The 25,371-nt window shown below is 37.9% G+C and overlaps 1 protein-coding gene across 1 annotated transcript in view; it reads left to right on the top strand.

Moving 5' to 3' along the window:
- LOC104598193 (actin binding protein) overlaps positions 1 to 25,116 on the top strand; it is a 35,542-nt gene extending 10,426 nt beyond the window's left edge. The window contains exons 6-18 of the mRNA XM_088903223.1: positions 1,056 to 1,127; positions 1,729 to 1,827; positions 1,991 to 2,032; positions 15,126 to 15,206; positions 15,310 to 15,360; positions 15,471 to 15,552; positions 19,588 to 19,682; positions 21,208 to 21,279; positions 21,361 to 21,477; positions 21,961 to 22,029; positions 22,116 to 22,182; positions 23,218 to 23,515; positions 24,680 to 25,116. Coding sequence (XP_088759349.1) covers positions 1,056 to 1,127; positions 1,729 to 1,827; positions 1,991 to 2,032; positions 15,126 to 15,206; positions 15,310 to 15,360; positions 15,471 to 15,552; positions 19,588 to 19,682; positions 21,208 to 21,279; positions 21,361 to 21,477; positions 21,961 to 22,029; positions 22,116 to 22,182; positions 23,218 to 23,369 — 999 coding nt within the window. The 3' untranslated portion in view covers positions 23,370 to 23,515; positions 24,680 to 25,116. The remainder of the gene's footprint in view (positions 1 to 1,055; positions 1,128 to 1,728; positions 1,828 to 1,990; positions 2,033 to 15,125; positions 15,207 to 15,309; positions 15,361 to 15,470; positions 15,553 to 19,587; positions 19,683 to 21,207; positions 21,280 to 21,360; positions 21,478 to 21,960; positions 22,030 to 22,115; positions 22,183 to 23,217; positions 23,516 to 24,679) is intronic.
- Positions 25,117 to 25,371: the final 255 nt, after the last annotated feature.

The raw sequence follows: 25,371 nt of genomic DNA, 5'->3' as shown, positions 1-25,371 counted from the left end.
TTTGCTACTTTCATCAGTATCCTAAAGGTAGATAGGAAGTACACTGGTAAGTGAGCCAAAGTTGACTTTATTAGGGTTATCCTACCTCCCAAAGAAATGTAGTTTCTCTTCCAATTCGCAAGTCTTTTTGTAAATCTCTCAATCACTGGATACCAGAAACTATCTATGTTAGGATTTCCTCCCAATGGTAGTCCCAAATATTGTAATGGCCAATCCCTTAACACCCCAACAGTCCAGCTAGCTGAATCACCTCTTCACTCCCTTAATTTACTCCTGCCACACAACTCTTTCCCCAATTAATCTTAAGGTTGGAGATCCTTTCAAATTTATGGACTATCATTTTTAGGTTCATGCAGGTGCAACTTAGATTCTAGGCATTGGCTGAGCATTGCTTTAGGGTTTGGGCCTTTGTAGAGATGATGGGCCGAATGGGCCTTAGTTTATTTCTTTTACTTAGTTATGTTTTATGTTTTATGTTTATGAGTAGTGGGCCTTAGTTATGGGCCTGTTTTTTTCTTTTTTATTATTGTTTTTAGTGCTGGTACCCTATTAAGGGTATTCATGTAATTGTGCTCATATTACAATTAAAGAATAAAAGATAACTTTGGGGGACAGGAGAGAGGTTTGAACTACGCTATTCCTTCTTCCCTTTTCTTCCTTCTTCTTCCTCCATTGTTTCTTTCTCTTCCGTATGAAGGTATCCGACTCGTTTGCTAGCTTGACTGTTTCTCTTAGACTTGCCTATATAGCTATGCACCTGCTCTATTGCATCTCATCCAAGATATGACCAACTTTGGATCCCCTTCACCAGTTCACCCTCTAAATGCTTCAGTCTAAACTGTTTATCTAATTTCAGTCCTTGTTCTCCTCCTTTATAAGTTTTCTCTTGTAGGTTGATCTTGTTCTATGTTTCACTTGTACTTTCCATGTAGTGATTTATTACCTAAAAATTGAACAAAGCTATTCTGCATTGCTGTTTATCTGTTTAAGTTATTTCTGTAATTTCCCTGTATTGTCTCACATTGATCGACAAGCACAAATATTATTCTCTGCAGATTGAGCTAAGGCGGGCAAATAACTGTGAAATTATGCTCACAAAAGTTAAGATGCCTCTTTCTGATATGATGGTAAGCTTCATTTGGTGCAAAATTTTTATGTATGTGTAAAGTTTCTATTTCATGAAGTGACAATTTAGAAAATGGTTGTGGTTTAGTATCCAGTTCCTTCTGGAGGAAGGATATACAGACATATAGGAAATTCTTCTTAACATCTTATTGGTGACCTGAACATGCTTTACAATATCTAAAACTTTTTTTCTAGAATATTGTATGGATTTTGCTCATATTCCAACATGTCATAATATTTGATAACCATAGGGATCAAGACTCCTTGAGGGTTCACATCTAAATCTTCACATGAGAAGTAGCAAGAAACTAAAGGGATGTCTAGAATAGTCTACCCCCAACCAGAAAAAAATGTTTTATTTATTAAAGAGATGCTCTGCATGTACAAGTACAGAATACAGATATGCTCTAGGCCAAAAGAAATAAAAGATACACATATAACATCGTGTTCTGACATGTAGACGAGGGAGGGAGGAAGACCTCTATTAAACCTTGTGTTAGAGACCTCTATTACTGCAGGTCCTGCAGTGACATAACATAATCCTTTCATCTATACAACACATTGTTGAAGTTGGCTCTGTTAGCTGACCTTGGATTTTTACAGAGTGCAGCATTAGCATTGGATGATTCGATTTTAGATGTTGATCAGGTGGAAAATCTCATTAAATTCTGTCCTACAAAAGAGGAGATGGAACTTCTGAAGGTGAGGATACTTGATCAATCATGATTATCTTCACAGCTTCTTTTTTCTCCTTACTATTGTCCTGATTCTTTTAAAATGTCAGTTCTCTCACCTACTTGTTATTTAAATAGTACAGCTTGGCATTTTTGTCTTTGTTGTGAACTTTTTCTTCTTTTTTTTTCAGGGCTACAATGGTGACAAGGAAAACTTGGGGAAGTGTGAACAGGTATGCAGAACCTACTTTCTTGGCTACATGATGTTATACCTTTGTTAATGATGCATTTCTTGTACGGTTACTAATGGTTGAATTCAATTTCCTGGACACTAAGGCCTGCACCTGCAGCAAAAGGTTAATGAGTTGTTGTGAAATTATTGGGTCATTTTGAAGTCCATAACACTATGTTTGGATTTATTGTGTTGACCACATGATTTTCAACATTTAATGCATGTGTAGTTCACAAGAATATTTCACATGAAAGAAGAATATTATACAAGGTCAGGGGAAGGTGTATTTTTTTTTTTTTGACAAATGAAATAATTTATTAGCAAAAGATCAAAGCAGTTACAAGCTTCCTTGGGGGGACGTGAGATTCTACCACCCTTGAGCCCAAAAATCTCAAAGAAAAGGAATTACAACTCAGCTACAAAGAGAATGTCCCTAGAAGCCCTTTGTTTGGCTAAAGCATCAGCAGCCATAGCATTGGCTGACCTGCTCACCCATTGTATTCTGGTTGCCATTATTTCTTGTCAGCCACTTAATTTTCCTTATATCCCTATATTTCCAAGTAACAGAATCTGGATCTTGTAGCCACCCTACCGTCACCTTAGAATCTCCCTCAACAATTAAATTGTTGTTCACCCCAAGTTGGCTTGCGATCTGAATTCCTTGTACAGCAGCTAACAGTTCAGCTCTAGTAGAATCTCCTAATCCCACTGGGCCTGAGAAGAGAGATAAAATATTGCCTTCCTCATTTCTCAAAACCCCACCCACACCTGAATGCCCTGGGTTTCCTTGTCTGCTTCTGTCAAAGTTCAATTTTATAAACCCTTCCAAAGGTGGAAACCAAACTGCAACACTTAAAGTGCTTCCAGTAGAACTATTAGCCACTGCCAATCAATTTCTCCATAGATCATCAAAGGAATAAGAATGAAAGGAGATGAGGGTTCTCACCCAAAGTATTGCCCTTGTTAAAATGCACTCCTTCAGTTCTGATAAACTTATTTCTTTCTCACAGAAAATTCTGCTATTCCTTCTTCCCAAATTGTCAATAAGGTGGCTGCTCTGATATTCTTCCATAACTCTCCCCCTTTTACTTCTGTTGGCAGGTTCCATCTGCACACAAACAAATCAAATATCCAATTCCAAATAGCCAAAGGACAGGATATTAGTAAGTGAGAACAAATCAAATATCCAGTCCACTAGATCATAGGCCTTTTCTCTAAATCCAATTTATAAACGAACCCTTGATGTTCAGATGATGTAGGAGCCGAAGAGTCAAATTGGAATTGTATTTATGTATTTTTGGACAGTGGGGGGTATTTTTGTCATTTTGCAATTTTCTGTGGGGTCCATTGATAGAGTTTAATTTTTTTTAGTTATAGTTTGTTTATATTTAAAATTTCAGAGTCATTGCATAAGTAGGATTAGAGTTATTGAGTCTTCTTTGAATTGAAATAGAATGACAACTTAGTTTGAGTCCTACACTCCTACTAGGATTATTGAGTCTAATAGTTTGACTCATAAGACTATTATGAGTCTAACAGTTTGGCTCATAGGATTATTATGAGTTTAGAGTCTATAAATATGTATGGACGTTTTACACAAAGGCAATGAAGTTTATTGAGTTTTCTTCAGCTTATGCTAGCTATGGTGAGTGATTCCCATGCCATAGAGTGATTCTAGGCACCCTGTGAGTAATTGCAGGTTTTTTCTCTCTTCTTTCTCTCCCTATTTTCTTCTCTCTTACTCCTTCAAGAAGTCATTACAGCCATCAACAGCCATAAAATTCTAATCCAAGAAGATCATTCAACATTCTCTAAGGACTAGAACTGAGCTGGTCCTACATCAGTTGGTATCAGAGCTAATGGTATATTCACTATGTTCTCACAAAGTGACTGATTCTATAGGCCTAGTGTCACGGGGCTAGTCGTTGGGGCCCCGTGCGGCACTCAAATGCGACGAGTAAGCCTAAGCAACAAGCAACAACACAAGAAAAGGCAACAAAGATGGCACACAAATTAGACAAAAGGCAAATTGTATTGTATTAATGGATGACAAGCATAAGCACACAGTTCAGTGTTGAGGGGATTTCATGCTTAACCTTTACATGCTCTTGATTCACTCGACTACCTACCTCCCCTCAAAGAGTACGTTAAGCTTTTGGGGGAGTGACATAAAGATACATCAAAAGGATGAAAAATCATACTAAGTAATTACAAGAATGCCATTGGCAATCCCCCCATACAAAAGTACATGCATAGCCCACCCATGACACACACTTGGACACTGGAGTGGCGGCTGTAGGCACGATGGATGGCACTTGATGGCGCGGCGAAGAGAACACTTGTGACAGTCTCCCTCACTCAATTCAGTCTTCGTCCTTGAAGACTGGCTTCTGCTTGAGGCTTAGATCTGCTGTTGATGAAGGAGGGTTCTTCAGCTACTCCGCGAACTTAGTCTCTTCCAAGGCCTGGGCATGAGGTTGGGTGGAAGTTTTTAGGGTGTTCTTGATGGTGGGAAAACCTATGGCTTAGTCCCTACATTAAGTCCTTGCCTGACTGCTTCAAGGTAGGATTTTGGATGTTCTACTTTGGTGGTAGGAAATTTTGTGGCCAGGGCTAGGTCAAAATGAAGGTTTGGATTTTTCGGGTATTGTTCCCCTTGACGATTTTTCCCCCAAGGGTTGCTCCTCACAAGGCTCCTATGAGGGTTGGCTTGATCAATGTGGTGGTAGGTAGGGTACCTAAGTGGAATTGGTGGTACTCGCTCTCCCCGTTGATTGTCATAGTGGAACTAGTTGTGGTTGGAGACGGCCTTGGGTCTTCCAGGAGTCTTTTGTGTTGTCGGCTCGTGGCGCTGACGTTGGTTCGTTGTTGATGTTGATACTGGCGCTGGTGCTGTTGCTGACATTGGTACTGGCGCTGCTGCTGATGTCGATGTTGGCGCTGATGTTGGAACGGCTTTGGGGGAGACTTCTTCTTGGTGATGACTTCCCAACCCGTCCTAGTGCTGATGTGAGATGATTGAGACGGGGTCTTCCTTGTAGACACGGCGCTGGCTTCGTGGATATCTGCTTCCTGATAGTATTGCAGGGCCGAAAGTTGCTTCCCATGTACCTTCAAGGCTGTTGTCACTGGAACCATGCAAGGAGAACACTCGTCCAAGATGAACAGACTGTCTATGTGTGGCATGAGAGCTGCTTGCGCTTGTGCGAGAAACTCTATTCCCAAGACAACCTGAAAATCATCCAAATGTACTACAGATAGATTGATGGGTCCTTTCCATGACCCAACTTGGAGCTCTACTCCACGAGCCATGCCTTCTACTGCTTTGGCCCCTAAGTTGACAACCTTGATCCACTCTGTCTGTTTGGTGGTGGTCAAGCCGAGTCGCTTTGCCTCCGCAAGCAAGATGAAGTTGTGGGTGGCCCCAGTGTCCACAAAGGCCTTGGTCGGCCTCCCGCCGAGGGTGACCTCTACATATTTCAGCCCCTTGTGGGCTTTGGTGGGCCGCTTGGATGTGGCCTCTTTCTTAACCATGGCATTGATGAGTTGGAGGGTGCCTACTCTTGGCGCCGTTGTGGGTTTCTCCTCATCACTCTCTTCACTGTCGCTGAGTTTGGCAATGAGGGCATTGAGTTTCTTCCCTGTTGGACAGTCACTCGTCCAATGATTCCCATTGCAAAGGTAACAAGGCGTAGGAGGAGCAGTTGGTCTCCTAGTGAACCAGTGGCCCTGATAGCTTTGGGCTCCTTGTGGCTTCTTCCCTTGTTGGTAATTGTTGGGCTTGTTAGTGGGCACTGGTTTCTCTTGTGTAGAGGTTGATTTCTGATCTCCCCCACTCAAGCTATTGGTACGTGGGCTATGTGGTTGGTGGTCTTCCCCTTCTGACTTCCTTAGATCAACTAGTTGCTCGGCCACCGCCATGGCTGTCGCTAAGTCCTTCACCCCACGTTGTTGTAGTTCGAGCTCTGCCCATGGTTTGAGACCATCCATGAAGTTGAACAAAAGGTCTTTATCAGACATGTCGGAGATCTCAAGGGTCAAGGCTGAGAACTCTTGGGCATAGTCATGCAATGAGTCTTGGTGCTTCAAGTTCTTCAACTTTCTTCATGTCAAGTATTCAACATTTTCGGGGAAGAACTGTCGCTTGATCTCTCTCTTGAAATCGGCCCAGGTGTTGAGGGTCCGAGTGCCACGTTCAATGTCCTGGCAACATCTATGCCACCATAACATTGCAATATCATTTAAATACATGGCGACTGTACGTACCTAAGTTTGGTCATCATGGATGCCAGTCGCGGAGAAGTACTGATCAAGTTGCCACAAGAAGTTTTCAAGCACCCGAGCATCACAATCATCGGAGTATGGAGTTGGTTGGCGCACCTTGATATGGGTGGATGGAGCAGATGAAGAGCCAGTGGAATTGGCCATAGCTCTTTTCATGATTGTCAACTCAGCCCTCATGTCATCCAATTGCGCTTAGAAGCTGTCCATCATGCCTTGAAGGCTACATTGGGAAGAGCTGGTTTGTGATTGCTGCAAGGTGTTGTGGACGTCTCGGAGAGCTCCACTGAAGCGGCTCTCCAGCTCCACCACAGCATTCTCTACAGTCTCCATGTTGAGATGGAGTTCGTCGACCCGATCTCTAGTCTCACCTACTGTTGCCTCACAACATAGGATGCGCTTGTCCATGCTAGCTAGCTGGTCGACCGATTTGTCACGCTTGCTAGCTTTAGTTGTGCGGCCCTTCGGGGCTTGTGTCCTGGCGGGTTCGTCGAATGGAGCCTCATTGGTGTTATGGGCTTGGTGTGGCCTGTGAAGTGTGTCATCGGCAATGTCGCGGTTGCTCTTCATTGTGTTGAATTAGGGGCGGTTGACAGGGGTCCAATGTGCGTGTAGGAGCTCCTGCTCTGATACCAATTGTCACGGGGCTAGTCGTTGTGGCCCCGTGCAGCACTCGAATGCGACGAGTAAGCCTAAGCAACAAGCAACAACACAAGAAAAGGCAACAAAGATGGCACACAAATTAGACAAAAGGCAAATCGTATTGCATTAATGGATGGCAAGCATAAGCACACAGTTCAGTGTCGAGGGGATCTCATGCTTTAACCTTTACATGCTCTTGATTCAGTCGACTACCTACCTCCCCTCAAAGAGTACGTTAAGCTTTTGGGGGAGTGATGGATGGCACTTGATGGCGTGGCGAAGAGAACACTTGTGACACTAGGTATTTGCTAAACAATCTTACAGGTCTAGAACCAATGATGATTGGGTTTTTGAACCATATAAAGGTCCTTTGGTTGACTTATTTGAGATGATGGTGGAAGAAAACAGATCTAATAATGTTGGCTGCAGGAGTAAGGTTTTCAAACATGTTAGAAGAGAAAGGGAAATACCAGATTTCAAAGGAGATGATGGTCCACAAGCATTTTTTGATTGGGTTGCTGAACTAGAAGAATATTTTGATTGGCATGATATGGTTGACAAACAAAGGATTAGATTTGCGCGCATGAAGCTGACGTGCCATGCTAAAGTATGGTGGATAACACTTGAGCAATGAATAGAAAATAGAGGCGAAGATCCAATTGGTACATGGGTAGAGATGAAGAGGCGTTTGCAAGAAAAGCATATCCCACTAGACTTCCATGATGATACACATGGAGTTGACTAATTTCGAGCAAAAGAAGCAACAGGTTACAACAAGGAGCTTGGAGTCAATTGGAAAAAGGTACAAAGTTGAAAAGAAAGTAGATGATTCCTTGCATGTTGATGCCTATCCTAGAGTTGAAGTTGGGGATGAGGCTAAAGAAGCTGTAGATATTAAAAATCAAGAGGGTGCAGTCCAAGAAAAAGCAGAAATTATTGGAGTTTCTAACACCCATGATCAGCTTGAGGTTAATGGTCAAGAAGAAATAGAAGTGGAGCAAGTTGAAGAAATTCGGGTGCAAGATACAAATATGCTGATTGTAGTAGATCCTAGTATGGAAGTAAGTGACTTTGCATTACAAGTTCAACTAGAATTAATTCAAGAATTACAATTTGACAAAGCAGAAGTTCCACCAACATCAACAATGGAAGGAGTCCTAGAGTTTGTTGAAGAACCAGCAATAGAAAAACATAGAGATGGTCATTCCTAAGCTAGAAGTTGAAGGAAAAGTTCCAAATGTTGTAGGCGAGAATTTGGATAAGCAAGGGGAAGAAGATTCATCACAAAGGCTGGTTGATGAATTAAGTGTTCAAGAAACTAATGTTATTGATGATTTAACAAAGATGGTTATGGAAGGTAGTGTTTTAGAAATGCGTTTCTTTCAAGATCCTTTTCTAATTGTGTGTGGCCCTACTCTACAGTCCAAGCGTGTAGCTGTGGGAAGTCCTACTCTTTTTGTAATTGTATTTGGGGCATATCAACTTCTCATCCTCAAGTTCTTCAAAACTCGAGGGCTAGTTTTTTTTGGACAGTAGGGGGTATTTTTGTCATTTTGCAATTTTCTGTGGGGTCCATTGATAGGGTTTAATTTTTATAGTTATAGTTTGTTTATATTTAAAATTTCAGAGTCATTGCATAAGTAGGATTAGAGTTAGAGTTTTCTTTTAATTGAAATATGATATGATGGTGTGCGATTCCCATGCCCTACAGTGATTCAGACCTCCCCATTTCGTCTACACATTCGTACTAATAAGATTTTGTCAATTATTTATCTACCCTCTACAAATACTCTTTGAACTTGACTAATGAGAGAAGGGGGGACTGCTCTAAGTCTCAGGGATAGGACCTTAGCCAAAATTTTATAAATGCTAGTCACCAGCCTAATAGGTTTGAAGTCCCCCGGTTGACAAGCCCCAGATTTTTAGGAAGTAGGGCTAAAAAAGTTGCATTGACTCCATGGCTGATTTTGTTCTTGTCTTCAAACTCTCAAAAAATCTCAAAAAGATCTTTAATTACATCCCAACAGTCCTAATAAAAAGCCATAGTAAAACCATCTGGACCTAGGGCCTTTGATCTGTCCATTAAGAAAACCGCATATTTATTTTCTCTTCTTCAAAATTCCTTTCTAACTGCATTTATTAAAAAACAAAAAAAAATTCCTTTCTAACCAAAGTAGATTATCTTGAGTCAGCCGTGGGCAATCCACACCTTCCAACCTCAACCTAGTACTCATGGGTCTTCTAAAAAGTGACTTCAAATGCTTCACAAAAGTCCTAGCTATCTCATCCTAGAGAAGAGTCCAACCCATTAATATCTAATTTGGCCACAAAATTTTTCCTTCTTCTCTCATTTGCTACAACATGAAAGAATTTGATATTTCCATCACCCTCCTTAATCCATTTATACCTTGACTTTTGTCTCCAAGAAATTTCCTCTCTAAAGAGAACCTCTTCTAGCCCCTTCTTCAGTTTCCATCTCAGCTCCCTGTCCTGTTCATTAATGATCTTTAGAGACTCTTTTTCATCCAAGGCCTCAATCCGGGTTAATAGAGAAGACTTTTGCTCCTCTAATTACTTGAAATGGATCCTATTCCACTCTTTAATTTTGGATATGAGTCTTTTCTGTTTTTTACGAAACTTGACTCCTTTCTACTTAACACCTCTTAGCTCCTCATTCCATCACTCTTCAACTTTAAGCACAAAATCTGGGTGAGTCAACCACATATTCTCAAATCTAAAGGGTCTAGGTCCACTACTTAGGGGTTCCGGGCCAAACTTATTGGGCAATGATCAGAGGTAACTAAGCAAAGCTTTAGTAGCCAAATCCCTCCAATGAGTTTCCTAACCTTCATTGAAGAGGAACTTATCCAACTTCAAACTAATTGGTTCTTGAAAGTTAGACCAAGTGAACATGGCCTGCAATAAGGGAAGTTCCTTTAATTGGCAAGTAATGATGAATTCATTGAATCTCCTCATGCTGGTTGTTATGGATTGATTGGGGTTATTTGACTCGTTACAAAATCTAATCACATTAAAACCCCTCCAACAAGCCTTGGATTCCAAACTTCCCTTATCTCATTCCTTTCTCTATACCTATTAGGTCCATACACATTAGTTAGAACCCAAGGGAATCCATCATCACGGTTTTTGAATTTTAAGGAAACTGAGAAGCTACCTATCAGCTCTCCACTGGTTCACATCATCCCTCCAAAGCATAGCCAACCCCCCAAAAACACCCCAAGAGGGGGCCAAAGTCTAGTTCACTCCTCTGGCTCTCCACACACTTCTTACCCAACTCCCATCTAACTCAGCTAGGTTGGTTTACTGCAGCACACTATATCTGGCCTCTCCCTCCTGAGCAAATCCTTTATAATCCTTCTCTTCCTAGCAATACCTAGGCCCCTCACATTCCAACTGATAATTTTTATTATTAACAGTCAAATCAGTGACCCATATTTATCGTCCCAGCCCTACTTGAGAGCTTTCTTCCTTTTCCCCGTTTGCACTGAATTCAAGATCTCCTTCAATATCAGAGATTAATCTTTCCACTTTGATTGTTTTTCTCTTTCTTTCCTTCTTTTTTCCCCCCCACTCTTCTTAAAAGTTCCGCTAACCACTACTTTCTCAGAGTTGGGACAGCTCCTTAGGCGTCTAATTGGGGTGAGGTCAGACAAAGTGGTACGGTGGTACCTAATTCTACACCTTTTTCTGTTCCCAATCTGCAGACTGACAGGTTTCCTCCTTTTTATACTCTTCTAAAAGAGCACAAGTATGCTCCCAAATGTATTCAAGCTCCTCTTGTTTCTTTTTAAGAATTCTAACCTCCTCCTTATCACAACTTGTAAACACCTCCCTTTCCTCTGCTGTTTTCAACTGGGAAGCTGGAGTCTCTGAAGGCACAACATACCCATTATTATCAAAACCTGAAAGGACAGATTTACCTGGGATGTATTGGACAGACTGAAAACAGGGGTTGAGGCTTAAAACCAAGAACAGGGTCGGGAGACCCACCCGCACTCTGCTTTTGCAAAGGTTGAGTTTCAGGAGGATTATGCCCTTTGCCAGCCAAGCCAAATAATGCCAATTTCATTGGACTTTTCTCCGCCTACCCACTACAAAACTATCCTGAGGCTACTACTACATCTCAAGACTGATAATCTTCATCGGGCAAGAGGTCCCCTGTGCAACTTTCATAATGTCTACCCTCTGTTCCAGACTTTTCTCCGCCTCACAAAGCTCAGGAGATGTCCCATCTTCCTCCAAGCATAGCAACTCAGTAAAGAAGCTATCTTCAACATCAGTGAAGTTCTTTGAAGTTTGTAGGTCAACAGTACCAATACTTCTGTATCTTCAATGTCTGAATCACTAGCATCTTGGGTTTCATCTGTCCCTACTCTTTCCAGTCCTCCATCCCTATTCTTTCCAAAGCACTACGCTTGATGCTTCTTGGGTTTTGTCTCTCCTGTGAGATACGATGCAGACTTGTAGCTGGAACCCATTGAAGAGAGTTCCTACTTTGATTGTGGCTTGAGTCTTCAGCCAAATGACAAGGGAGCTTCAAAGAAGAAAAACATGATGATGATAGATCTTTCTTATCATCTGGTAGTTGGCCCTCCCCACCCACGTGATTTTTTAATGGGTCACGTGCAACTTCTTTTAATCCACTTGGGCCAGATGAGATCAGCCCATCCGAAAATGGGCTTGCTTCCAATTCTTTAGCAATGGTCCCCTTGGGCCCAGCTGATAAATTAGGCCCATCCGAAACATGCTGGGACCTCACGTGGACAATTAAAGAAGCCACCTCCCTGGTTCGACCTACCAGTTCAGACCTTTCCCCTCTTGGACCAAAACCCTCCTTCAAAGCCAAGGAACACTTCTAAGAGTTCAAACTGCTGGTCTTAGCGCCAAATCCAACTGGGAAAGACAAAAGGAAAATGTTGCACAGCAGAAAAGGATACTGTTAAAGATGATAAGTCATGCTACAAATCCATCACATTTATTGTGATGTAGGTGTTCTATGTCAAGAACATTAAAAATGGCTTTCTTTTGAAACTTTAGAAAACTTGTTCAATTTCTATGCATTTTTCTTGTCTCAAAAGGCCAGGCTCCATATATATATATACTTATAGCTGAATACAGGGAAACTTCAGTTTCTGATTCACCCCCAACCACAAAAAAAAGAAAAGAAAAGAAAAGAAAAGAAAAACTACTCTTCAATATTGAGGACAACCATTTGTTTGATCAGTAACAGTTCACTTTTATTATTTCAAGAAAGGAGTATAGTATGCACATAATGCGAAGCCCATGTGTAGGCTGACAACTGATTTTTTTTGGCTTTGACTTATTTCAAAGATCTTTTACCAAGAACCAATTCTCAGTCAATTAACTGATCTTTGAACCACTCAAGAATGATTAAATTTAGGTACTGAGCCAATGATCTTTTTGGTTCCTAAACAGAAATGGAATTCTCAACAAAGAAAATAAGAAATAGAAAAATATGAAATCAGATATTTTTGCATAATCAAGACCGTGAGATTGGATTTTGGCATAAAGAAACACCTTTATTTTTATTTGGGGGGATTATTGTTGCAGTCTTGCAGGTATCAATGCAACTTCTTAGTGGTGTTGGGGGGGGGGACTGTTGTCAGAGAGATTAAGGAAAGTTCTCTTGTCTAGACCATCCTTGTCCTGTAAATTTATTGCTTTTATACCTATAAATTTATTAACCAAATCTGTAGTTCCAAAGATTAATTGGTTGATGCAGATACAGAAATCAAGGAAGGAATTCAAGGACAAATAAATCAGTTTTCCAGTTCATACACCAATTTCAAAATTTTGGGTGATAGGGATGTTGTTATTTTGATTTTTTAAATTTATTTTTTTAGTTTGTAGGTGTTTTAGAAATTTGGAATAAGGGTTTTTAAGTCTTTAAGTAATTTACTGAAATTACTAGTTGTGGTAACTTTTGACTTACCCACGATTACTATTTATAGTAATTGCAATTTACTATTTTTAATAATTTTTAGCTTCTTTACATTACTTCAGTTCAGTTTTATTAAGATTAATAATGAATTATTAGAATTGTTTTTGGAGTTAGAGTACTTATTTGACTCCCCATTGGTTGCCTACTTGCCTATGGGTTTGTCTTAGTTTTAAAGCAATTTTGTTTTGGGTTAATTGAACAAAAGTTGGAGTCTATAAAGGCAGACCCGAGTTCTTATGGTGAGTCTATAAATAGAGTAACTGTAATTGAAAAGAGACGAGTTAAATTGGTGAAATAAAGTTTGGTTTGGTGAAATCTGATTGCTTCCAGGTATTTTTCTCTTTTTGCCCCCTCTCTTATTTCTTCTCCTAAGTGATCTATCTGTTTGCTATTTACTCTTAACAGATAGAGTTCTTTTCATTCTTTCTAATCTCTTGCTCATTTTTTGGTGGACAGCAAGTTGTTGACTTTGCTTTTCCATCTCTTTTCTTCATCTTTAATCACCCATATCACCTTTCTTCACTTCACAAGGCTTACCACCAGATCTGGAATTTGATGACTCCTATGTGTTCCACTGGCCACATCATTAATCCCCTCATACAAAGATTTGTGAATTTATATTTCTAACAAATGATTTGTGAATTTATATTGATAAAAAAAGATTTGCGAATTTATCTTGCTATCGTGGTGGAGTTAGTCAATTATTTGTGCCATTAGAGAACACAAGGAAGAAATGAGATATGAGGAAAGAAAATGCAATTACAAAACTACCCTCTCAATTTTTTAATGAGAAGCATCTTTTGTCCAAATAAAATTTGAGAGTGCTATCCTCCTTCTGGAATGTGGAGGTTAGCATTTCTATGGATAAGTACAAAAAGTCTACAGATTTATGAGTGAGATCTTATTGTCTAAATATTTGATTTTTAAATTAGAATTTCGTTATTCTTAATATTTTTATGGTAGGAATTTGGTTTTCTTAGTGTTTATATTTTTTGGAATTCATACGGAAGTTGTTGTTTCTTATAACAAAACAAAAAGACCAAAGGTGAAGTAGGATCCATGTTGCTGACCATATATAGTTAAGAAAATGCTTTGTTGGCTTGACTTGATTTTAAAGTTTGAAGTTAGCCATCTCTGAGATTCTTTAAATTATAGGGAGGTCTAGATTATTAAGGCTTAGTTTGGAAAGAGTACAAATACAAATATGTATCCTGCAAATACATACAAAACAATACAAAATATAAGGTTTTGCACCCTACCTATTTGTATTTGTACTCTTTCCAAACTGATCCTAAGTTATGTGGATGCAAAAGACCATTTGAAATCTTATGCAAAGGTTTTGCCTTTGGCTTCTGTTTCGTTTATGGTGTGACTGTAAAACCTACGTGCTCTACTTTTATTCCTCCTCCTAGTTGTATGGCTATATCAAGGATTTGGTTCAAGAAAATATTTATTCTACCTGTTGTTTAAGAGAGAGGTGTGACTCTAATTTATCTCCTTCTAGTTATGCTTCTTTCTTTTGTCTTCATTCTATTTGTTTCTATTACTTTGTTGGATATTGGTTTCTTTAATTCCTTGCTTCAATATTTGATTGATATCTTGATATCTAACCATAATTCTTGATTCTTCATCCTCATCTTTTCTTCAGGTTTCATTTGGTCATCATTTTTACCGTTTATTTGACGCTTGAATACCTGATTCTTTTAAACCTATTAGATGGAGGACCAGATCTGTACACCTTCTAGTTTTTTAGTTCATAAAATTTTTGATAAATGGTGTCAAATTTCAGCCACAGCTTCTGAGCAATTTGGCTTTACTTGGGTTATGAATTGTAAATAAACCTACATGTCATGAATAATCTCTCATTTTTCTTTTCTTTTTAGGAGGATGGCAAAGTGATATACTGCAGTAGTATTTTAAATAAGTGATGTATTGTGTCTATATATGATAATGGATTTGGCTCTCCCAAAGGGGAAAAACAAAAAAGATTATGTATGGTTTTGTGTTTTTTCACAATGAGGAATTTAAGCTTTCAAAAGAGCAAGAGCGGACTACTATTCCTTTTTAAGTATCATGTTACCATGCCTTTATGCTAGTATGTTATGTGTTGATTAATAAACTTATTTTCTTTATGTTATAATTATATTAAAGATTAAAAATCATTTGGATTTCACTTTCGATGTTGCAGTTCTTTCTAGAGCTAATGAAAGTCCCACGGGTGGAATCTAAACTAAGAGTATTCTCTTTCAAGATTCAATTTAGTTCTCAGGTTTGGGTCTATTTTAATTATTTCTTCTGACTTTTTTAAAGTAATATAAAATAACATAGCTTACTATTTGCCTTGGCTGTCTGAATGTTTACCTCATTTGCAGATTTCGGATTTTAGGAAGAGTTTAAATACTGTCAATTCTGCATGTGATGAGGTATTTGTTTAATGGTTTTGAGACCCTTGATATGTTTGATATATATATATATATATATATATATATATATATTACCTTAGCACTCAACTTTTATTTTAATGACTAAACAGGTTCGGAATTCCATTAAATTAAAGGAAATTATGAAGAAAATTCTTTATTTGGGGAATACATTAAACCAAGGAACTGCAAGGGGTAAGTGACCTCATTAATGATTTGAAATTCAATTAAGTTTTATTTTGTAATGGAGGAATGGAAGATGATACTATCCTTTCTTATATAATTTCTCTTTTAGTTTGAAGGAGCATGTGTGTTTCTTGTGTCTAGATTTTGTGATTATAATAAGTATTTGCTCATTGAATGATGAAAAAGAAAAGGAAATAACTATTTGTGATAAGTAAAAGCTATTAAAAGAGATGAAAGTTAAGAGGAGGAATTTCGTAAAATGACTGCTGCAGTTAACTGCATCCTTATAAAAATGGAGGGAATGAAACAAGGGAAAATGATGTGTAATTACATCTTAATGTAAGAAACTTTGGGGTCATTAGCAATCTTTAAGGTTATGTACCCTAAATTTCAGTTTTGCAAAGTTGTGAATTTAGATTTCAGTGATTGAGGGCTTTGAAGGTACTTGAGAGTAAGATCATCAACATCAACATTAAAATATCAGTATGATGGTAGTTTCCAAGGTCCTGCATGACCTAGTACAATCAAGATGTATAGTGTGGGGGACCCACTGAGGAAACTAGTAAATCTAGCTTGTAGATCTAGGTTGTCCTTGTGAAACAGTGGACAAATTCAGTGTGCAACTCTTAGAAGCGTACTTGGCTCTATTTGAATTCAATACATCTCTCTTGAGAGAATGTGCCACAACAATCACTTGGGCAAGAGTGTATTGGTAGTTCTAAGTCTTTTTTTGGAGTATAAAAAGAAAAGATCTAGTAATGAGGGCAATCATTTGGGCAGCTGGTAAGAGAAATTCTTAGCATAACAAGGGAGGTGGGTGTTTGGTTCAAGTGGGTAAGGAGATCAGCAAATGGTTTTGCTGACGTCCTAGCAAAACAAGGGACTGCAAGGGAGAGTCTTTTTTGGGCAGTTCTGTAATGTTTGATGTTTATTGGATCAACCTTTTCTAATAAGGGTTGAATTCTGTATTTCAGGTTAATTCATCTCTAATGAAAGTTATCGTTTCTGATAAATAAAATAAAATAAAATAAAATATTTTGAATCTGTTTTTTTTAGGACAACCATTCTGAGATGGGTGAGAGTGGATGATCTGGATTGGCCAAGTCTATCAGCCGTTGAGGCAGGTTGGCTAGAAGGGAACTTTGAAGAGGAGGAGATAAGACAAGCTATTTTCTCTATGGACAGGTCAAAGGCTCCTGGACCAGATGGTTTTACTATGACTTTCTATCAAGAATGTTGGGACACTATCAAAGAAGATTTGTTTGTGGGTTTTAAGGAGTTTGAAAACAACCATGTAATTAGTCGTGGAGTTAATGCCACATTCTTAGTTCTCGTCCCAAAGAGATTAGATGCCAAACACCTTAATGATTTCAGGCCGATTAGTTTGGTGACCAGCATCTATAAGATTGTGGCAAAAGTGCTTTCTTTAAGGATTAAAAAGGTCCTTCCCTCTCTCATTACTCAAGCCCAAGGAGCCTTTGTACAAGATAGGCAGATTTTAGACCAAATTTTTATAGCAAATGAATGTGTGGAGGAAATGAGGAGATCAGGCAATCAAGGCTTTCATTTGTAAGTTGGACATTGAGAAGGCCTATGACTCGGTGGATTGGAATTTTCTATTAGAAGTGTTAAGAAAATGTGGATTTTGGGATAGATGGTGCAGGTGGGTGAGTGGATGCATAACCTCTTGTCATTTTTTAGTTCTAGTTAATGGAAGGGTCAAGGATTTTTTCCCACCATGTAGAGGGCTCAGTCTAGGAGACCCCCCTTTCACCTTTCTTGTCCACACTTGTGGTAGATGTGTGCAGTAGAATGATTTCTAAAGCAGACAGGGAAGGGTTGATAAGTGAGTGGAGGATAGGCAGGAGCAGGAATAATGTCTCGGTGACTCATCTTCAGTTTGTTGACGATATTATCATTTTTTGTGAAGGAGGAGACTTAGGGAGAGTGAGAAACCTAAAAAATCTTATTAAATCCTTTAAGAATGGAGCTCTTCTAGGGAAGTGGCTCTGGAGATGTCCGTTGGAGAGAGAGAAAGAGAGGTTGTAGCACAAGGTGGTGAAGAGTATTCATGGCTGTTCACGGAACGGTTGGGATGCCGGGATATCTCAATGGGCGACTCTTGCAAGACCCTGGAAGGCTATGCACGATTTCTAGTTTTATTTACTCTTTTTTTCCCTCTCTTTACTCTCTTTCCCTTTATAAGAAAGAGCCGGTTTCTAGTTTTATTTCCTCCCTAGCTGCTTCTTCTTTGGCCTTAAACTGGGATTTTGGTTTCCGAAGAGGGTTACGTGATGATGAAAGTGCTTGTGTTTCAGAAAGACTTTTTCACTTGATCTTCTTTCTTCAATTCCCTCTGCTCCACTTCTGCACCCCAGAACTTCCCAGTTAAAGAATTCTGGATTAGACCCATTCCCCAAAGATTGCTGTTGTTTGTTGGGAAGTTTTTTTATGGTAAGATTAATACTTTTGAAAACTTGCAAAAGAGGAGACCAAAATGATGCTTATCCCCTAGTTGGTGTGTTCTATGTAAAACTCAAAATGAGGACTGTCACCACTTACTGATCTCTTACTCCTTTACTGCAGCTTTATGAAATTGGATTTTTATGTTGTTTGAATGTAGGTGGAACCTGCCATCTGATACTAGCTTGCTGTTTAGTCCGTCTACCTTTGTATGGCATACAAAGAGAGGGAGAATTATGTGGAAGTGCATAAAAGCATCTTTGTTGTGGACTGCTTGGGAAGAAAGGAACACCAGAATTTTTTGTGAAAAAGAAAGGAGTTTTGTGGAAGTTAAAGAATGTATTTTGACAAGGGCAATTCAGTGGCTGAAAACTCTAAATCTCTTTAATGCATACTCTTTCGATGACCTATGGAGAAGCTGCTTAGCAGTGGCTAATACTTCTACCAGGAAGGACAGATATGTGGTTGAATGGATGCCACCTGGGGAGGAGTTTATTAAGCTGAACTTTGATTGGGAGTAGCCGAGGTAACCCTGGACCTTCAGGTATAGGAGGAGTGCTGAGAAATAAAGACATTAGCATTATATCTTTGTATTCTGGTCCTGTGGGTATGGGAGACTCTATTAGAGCCGAATTACTTGCTGCTGTGCAAGGAATCCAGCTCACAAACCAGCTAGGAATAGAGCATCTAATTATTGAAGGGGACTCCTAGGTGATAGTGGGTTGGTTGCAGGATCCGGACTCTGTGATCTGGGGATTTAGAGATCTTCTCAAAAAGGTTAAATGGCTAACAAGGAATATGACAATCTGAGTTCAGTGGGTAGGCAGATCAGCAAACTCAATGGCCGGTTCACTTGCAAAACAGGGGGTTTCTTGAGCTACTTTGTTTTGGGCTTCTGTGTAATTTCTTTTGAACTTATAATTTTTTTTTTTTTTATCAGTTCTTTTGAACTTATAATTCTGTAGCTAGTTTTAAAGGAAAGGTCACACCCTCGTGCCTTTCCATGGGTTGCCTGTATACTGTCAAAAGGAAAATTATAGAAAACAGGCTTGCATATAAACCATTGGATTATGATGGGATGAATCATGGATTCTGATCTCAACTTTTCAGCTTATAGTGTTTGATGCAGAAAACATGCTTTTAGGCCCTATTGTGAGTTCAAAACTCTCTGTTTACATCATAGTTGATCATGATATGAGTGAAATCATGCCATAACCTCCAACATTGAAAAGTCACGATGTGCTTAATAAAGTTAAATGAAGGAAGAACAATGTTGTCTAATGGATTGTATTTAGAACTCAGACAGAAATATCAGCACACCAGTTTTTTTTCCTAATTTTCCCCTTGTTAGAACTTAGAAGGAAGGTGGGGTTGAGTTCTTCTGGTATCTGATAACCTCTTATAAACTTCATGTGGTATTTAGTGATAGAGATAACCAGATTTAGCTCTTAAAAGTGGTTTTGCAAAAAAAAAAAAAAAATACTTGTAACATGCCCATCTAAAATTTAACATTTTTACTAGATATTTCTTCCTACTCTTCTTTCTTTTTGTTATGCACTTAATTAGATATTGTATATGCAGGTTCTGCTATTGGATTTAAGTTGGACAGCCTTTTGAAGCTTGCTGACACACGTGCTTCTAACAGTAAGATGACACTTATGCATTATCTTTGTAAGGTATGTCACACATTTTTTTAGTTAGTTTTTTTCTTTTTTCCTCTTTCTTTTCTTGTTTTGCCAGGGAGGACAACTGAATGGGTATTATGTTGTTGCAATAACAGATTCTCTATTTTCTAGCAGTAAAAGTATGATTTTATGTTTTCTATTTATTGAATAAATAGCAAGTTCTCAATTTTGAATTCAATGAGTTGTTAACAGAAGCTAAAACTGTTAACAGTAGCCATTTGGGGACCTTTTTTTTTTTTTTTAATCAAATGCACGAAAAACTACATATGAATCCATATCTATATTTAAGTAGAACTCTTAAATACAGTCTCTCTCTCAGTTCCCATTCTAAACTCTTTAGTGACCTATTACTGACAATTAAAAATAATTATGTTGTAACCTGAAGATATTACAAGAATGCTTTTTTACATTGCCATTAGGCCACTATGACAAGGACATGAAAGTTATGACCTCTTTAGGCTGCATTAAACTGTCTGAGTCTTGGATAGTATGCTTAAAAGTAATGAAGAAAGGAGTCCCAAGGATGGATGTACTAATGTGGAAAATGTAGTCTGAACAAAGAAGTGAGAATATCAGTTTCCCAATCATTATTTAGAGGATTCCCCATTCTCTATCAAATTGAGGTGCTATAAAACTATTTTATCAAGGGTGATAGAGACATGGCTACCAGCTAGTAGGTTGGGGATTTTATAATTCCACTTATATAAAAGTATCAGTTTGAGGTCATATAGATTCTCATACTATAGCTATTTGGAGCTGACTCTTCCTTTTGTCACATCATTCTTTTTATAATTCACCTTATGTTCTATTTATATTCTCATACTATAGCTATTCAATATTCAGGCCTTGGTCATTTGTCCCTCTTGGGAATCAACCTTTCTTGTTTTCTTTTGGTAATGATAAAAAGTAAGGCTATATTGCAGTGTTAACACTGCAAGCTGAGGCTACTCTTTACCATTACTTGGTGTAATGGTAAAATCTTGGGCCGGTAAGCATGAGGATGTGGGTTTGTGTTTGAGGGTGGCCACTTGTGCAAAAACTGCCAAGGTCAAGACTGTATCCAATCTACCCCTCCCAAGACCCAGATGGCTGGGACTAACATTGGGCAACGACCTTTTTATATTGTCCTAAGTTACCCTTGGCCACTAATTTTTTAACTGAATTATGAGACTTTTCAAGATTTTTATACAATAGGGTTACAGTTAACAATTAGATGATTATGAGAAATGAAGAGCTCACAGATCTACATGGTGATAGACAGAAGAACTATGGTTAGATGTTTCTATGTTTTAATTTTACAGCAAGGGGTTTTCTGGATAAAAGTAATAAGCATCAATTCTTTGTATTCTAGAACAATGAATCAAATGGATATTGGCCTTGAAAAATGTTTATCGTCTCTCCATGCATAAATTGTTTTATGCAAATTAGTCATTAAATATCCTGATTCCTTGACACCAAATGCTTATGCATGCTAAAACTTTCATTGAACTTGAGTCTTGGGTTTCATGATTCACAGGTTCTTGCTTCAAGGTCACCCCAACTTCTGGATTTCCACCAGGACCTTGTTAGCCTTGATGCTGCATCAAAGGTTTCAATCTTTCTTTTTCTATTATTAATTTCAAAATTCTTTAATTGTTATGTTGTAATATTTAAGCTATATTGAATGCAGATACAATTGAAATCCTTGGCAGAAGAAATGCAGGCCATAACCAAAGGACTGGAAAAAGTCAAGCAAGAGCTGGTTGCTTCTGAAAATGATGGCCCTGTATCTGATGTTTTTCGTAAGGTGTTGTGACTTTTCATATTGAAGTTTTTGTTTTGTTACTGAAACTCAGATGCTTATATTATGGGTGTGCCTTCTGTTGATTAGTTATTGACATTACTATTTTGTATTTTAGGCTTAGCCATTCATGATTGTCCAATGATCTTTAATGCCGTGTGTAGACCTGTTTGTTAAAACATTATGGCGAATCTTATTCATGTTAATCTAATACAATCCCAGTAAGGTGTCATGTTACATTAATGGTCCTTTGTCAGATGGATAAATCTCCAAGGTCCTAATTTACTTCATAGATAAAATAATCCTTAAAATTTTTTCACAACAAAATTCAAAATGTTGATAGGGATGAAAAGACATCCATTTATGGCTTTTTCTTTGTTTTTTTTCATGGGAAGTGATTAACTACTTGCACTTGTTGAGATGGATTTTGGATATGTGGTTTGTAGGTACATGTTTTGTATACCATCCTAACAAAGTTTTGTTGTTTAGACCTTGAAGGAATTCATTGGTGTTGCGGAAACAGAAGTACTGTCCTTGACGACATTGTATTCTGCGGTGGTATGCCACTAGGCATTTAACTGTCATCTTGGCTTATTATCCATGGTTTCTAGTTCCTCTCATGGTATCATGTGTTTTATGGACAGGGAAGAAATGCAGATGCTCTTGCCCTTTATTTTGGAGAAGACCCTGCTCGTTGCCCATTTGAACAAGGTAATTTGCACCAAAGTTTCCTACTATTTTTCTTTCGTATATTAGTATATGTATAGTTCCAACAAGTTCTCAAAGAATATGTTGAATTTGTGCTATTGGTGCAGTTTTGTATTTCAAAAGAACCTAATTACCATTCAACTTTGTAACAACAGGTTGGGGCAAAAGAGGATATCAGAGAGGAAAATAAATATCAAAACTACCATAAAGTTGTAAGAAGCATGTTGAAATTAAAATTAAGAGAATTGGAGGGATTGTGAATTAAATTAAGTATGATTTGCTGAGACCTGAATGAGAGATTATTTTTCTGTAATATCTAGGAAGAAATATGAGATAAGAAGAAAAAGATACATCAGATTTGATTTTTTTTTTCATAGGTGAAGAGCAAGAAGGCTTATAAAGGAGGGGAATAGATGGTTAATGTTACAATCAGTAAAGGTCATTGAATGCAAAGTATGGTTAACCTAGGATATCATGTAAATCAACTAGATGGTGGTCTTCCTTCAAAGCTGTTAACTTTTTAGATTGTTCTTCCATTTTTCACCTCAAGATGGAATATGGGAGACCATATGGTTAATTCAAATATATTTGTAGAGGATGGGTGGTTGTTAGTGATTAGTATTACAATAATGATTTTTCCTTGAAGGAAGTGGCAGCCATTAGAATTTTTATCTGTTATTGATGCACACTGTCAACATTATGACCACCTATCAACAATCCCCCCCCCCCCCCCCGCCCCTTCTGAAGCAACTCCTCAGTCTTAATGTTGCTATCACATTATTTTACCTGTGACACTGCACAAGGTCATTGATTTAGCTTTTTTTAATGTTCAGTTGTCTTTGCATCTGGATACATTTCTATAGTCTATGCACTAATTTGCACCTGAGAGAGAGAGAGAGAGGGGGGGGGGGGGGATCAGGTTCATATGATCTTCAATCATCTTTCCTTTTTATTTGATAAAACTGGAGTTTACTTCTTTTGGCACATCTAATATTGATTACTTCTTTTGGCACATCTAATATTGAACTGAAACTGCAGTTATCACAACTCTCTTAAATTTTGTGAGGATGTTTCGGAAAGCACATGATGAAAACTGTAAGCAGGCTGAGCTGGAGAGGAAGAAAGCTCAGAAGGAGGCTGAAATGGATAAGGCAAAGGGTATTAATCTAACAAAGAAATCTGTGAAGTAGCTGGGATTCCTCCCTTCATATCCCAGACAGGAACCCTAGCTCCTATCATACAGCAACTGGCAAATCCATCTGTGGTTGGAGGACAAAAAATCAGAGCCTGCTTCAAGCGCAGGATGAAAGACTACCTTCCCATGAATCCTGCAATGGTAAGATTTCTAAAATGATGTTTGATAATGAAGCAGATGAACTAGTTTGGTGGTCTATAGGCTATTAAAACTGTCTAGATATTGGTAAGACTTATTTGTGCACATAAGGAAAAAAACACAGAGTCCCTCTTAAGAGATCCACATGCAGCCCAGGTTCAAAGTGTCAGTGTGATGTATCGTATCGGTAATCTTGGATATGGATGCATATCACGATATGCTTTGGATATGCATGGATACAGTAAAAAAAAAATGGATACACTTGGATACATTGGGGAAACTCTGACAAATCTCAAAAATACATCAATATCAATAAATCTAAGGTTGAAATTACTATCAACGAGGTATAAATACATAAGAATTTCAAACTTTCATTGTTTATATAAAAAGATACATTACAATTAACAATACTGGGAGTCTAGAACATATACAATATCAGACAATAACGTCACTAATAATACATCATAAAATCTACTAAAATTTGACAACAAGACATTAAAATTGTTGTTGGATCAACAAGTTTGATAGATCATTGGTAGGTCCATCTTATAGTTCTTTTTTTTTTTGATAATTGAAAGTCCATATAGTTCTTCCTTACCTTGAAAGTAGAATGAATTAATTTTTTATTTTTAATTTTCCTAAAATTTAAGAAAAAAAACATTTTTTGGCATAAATTATTGTTAGATCAATGAGTTTAAAATATCATTGATAGATCCATTTATAGTTCTTTCTTGCAAATAAAATCATTTAAAATATATAAAAAAATCATTTATATTTTTTATAATTTTCTATAGTTCGTTGGAACAATCTATAGAAATTGTCAAAAAATTGGAAGAACCAGCAATTTTTTACCTATGCTGGTGGTCATGAAGCTATGGCGGCTGCCACTATAGCCTTCAGTGGCAATCATGACCACCGCCAGCTCTGTGAGAGAATTGAAGGAGATCAACACCTGTATCTCTCAACTGCAGGCTCTTAGAATGGTATACAAGAGTTTCTCCATTGTTGGTATTTTTGTCCCTAGGAATGGTTTCCTAATGGGATCGTCCAAAGTGATGGTTTGCTGCTGCTATTCAATTTATACAAAATCATGCTTTTATTGTTAGATTTTCAGTGTTTTAGGATGGTGTAAACAGTGTTTAGTGGGTTTCTCATTCCTTTTGTCAGGTATTTTTGGCAACCAGTGCAGATTCCTTTGAGACTGCAAAACACAATCCGGGAATGTATCCTTAAAGCATGTACAGAGTTCTGACCCTACTCACACTTGATTCTTTCTCATGTAACATAGAAGGTGGTTCTTTTGTTTTCTATTGAGATTTTTGGCAGGATAGAATCAAGAAGTTGTTGTATAGAAGTTGAGAAATGTAAGGAGAAAAAGAAGGCAATTATACTGTAATTGTAATATAACCAGGTTTGTCCAATAGTTAGGATATGCTCACTTCATCGAAGGTAATGTATCTTGAGCTTTCATGGAATCCCTCTCATTGTTTCCATTATAGAATGTCCTTTGAGTTGAACATTGGATAAGGAGAAATGCACAATTACCAGAGAACTTCATTCATACATAATGCAAAATGAAAATAAAGGTTTAAGTGGTGGTCAAATTGTTGTTAATAACATCATATTTTGATCATCTGTTGTCTAATTTGCGTTTTTCTTTTTGTTTTTTGTTTTTATATTTTTTGGGTAAAAGAAAATTCCCTTGTCTTATCGTCAACAATATGTATAATTATTACGTTTCCCTTCTCAATTTTTCTCCACTCCTAAGAAAAACTGAAAAAAGGAAATTTGATATGCAAGGCTTCATGTTTGTGTCAATGAAAACTCGTAGTGATAACATTGATTTTTGTTCCTTGAAA

The sequence above is a fragment of the Nelumbo nucifera genome, chromosome 4, assembly GCF_055504915.1.
Source record: "Nelumbo nucifera cultivar China Antique chromosome 4, China Antique-T2T, whole genome shotgun sequence".
Taxonomy (NCBI): domain Eukaryota; kingdom Viridiplantae; phylum Streptophyta; class Magnoliopsida; order Proteales; family Nelumbonaceae; genus Nelumbo; species Nelumbo nucifera.
Note: the sequence above shows the minus strand (reverse complement) of the source record. Positions and strands in the feature narration are given on the sequence as shown.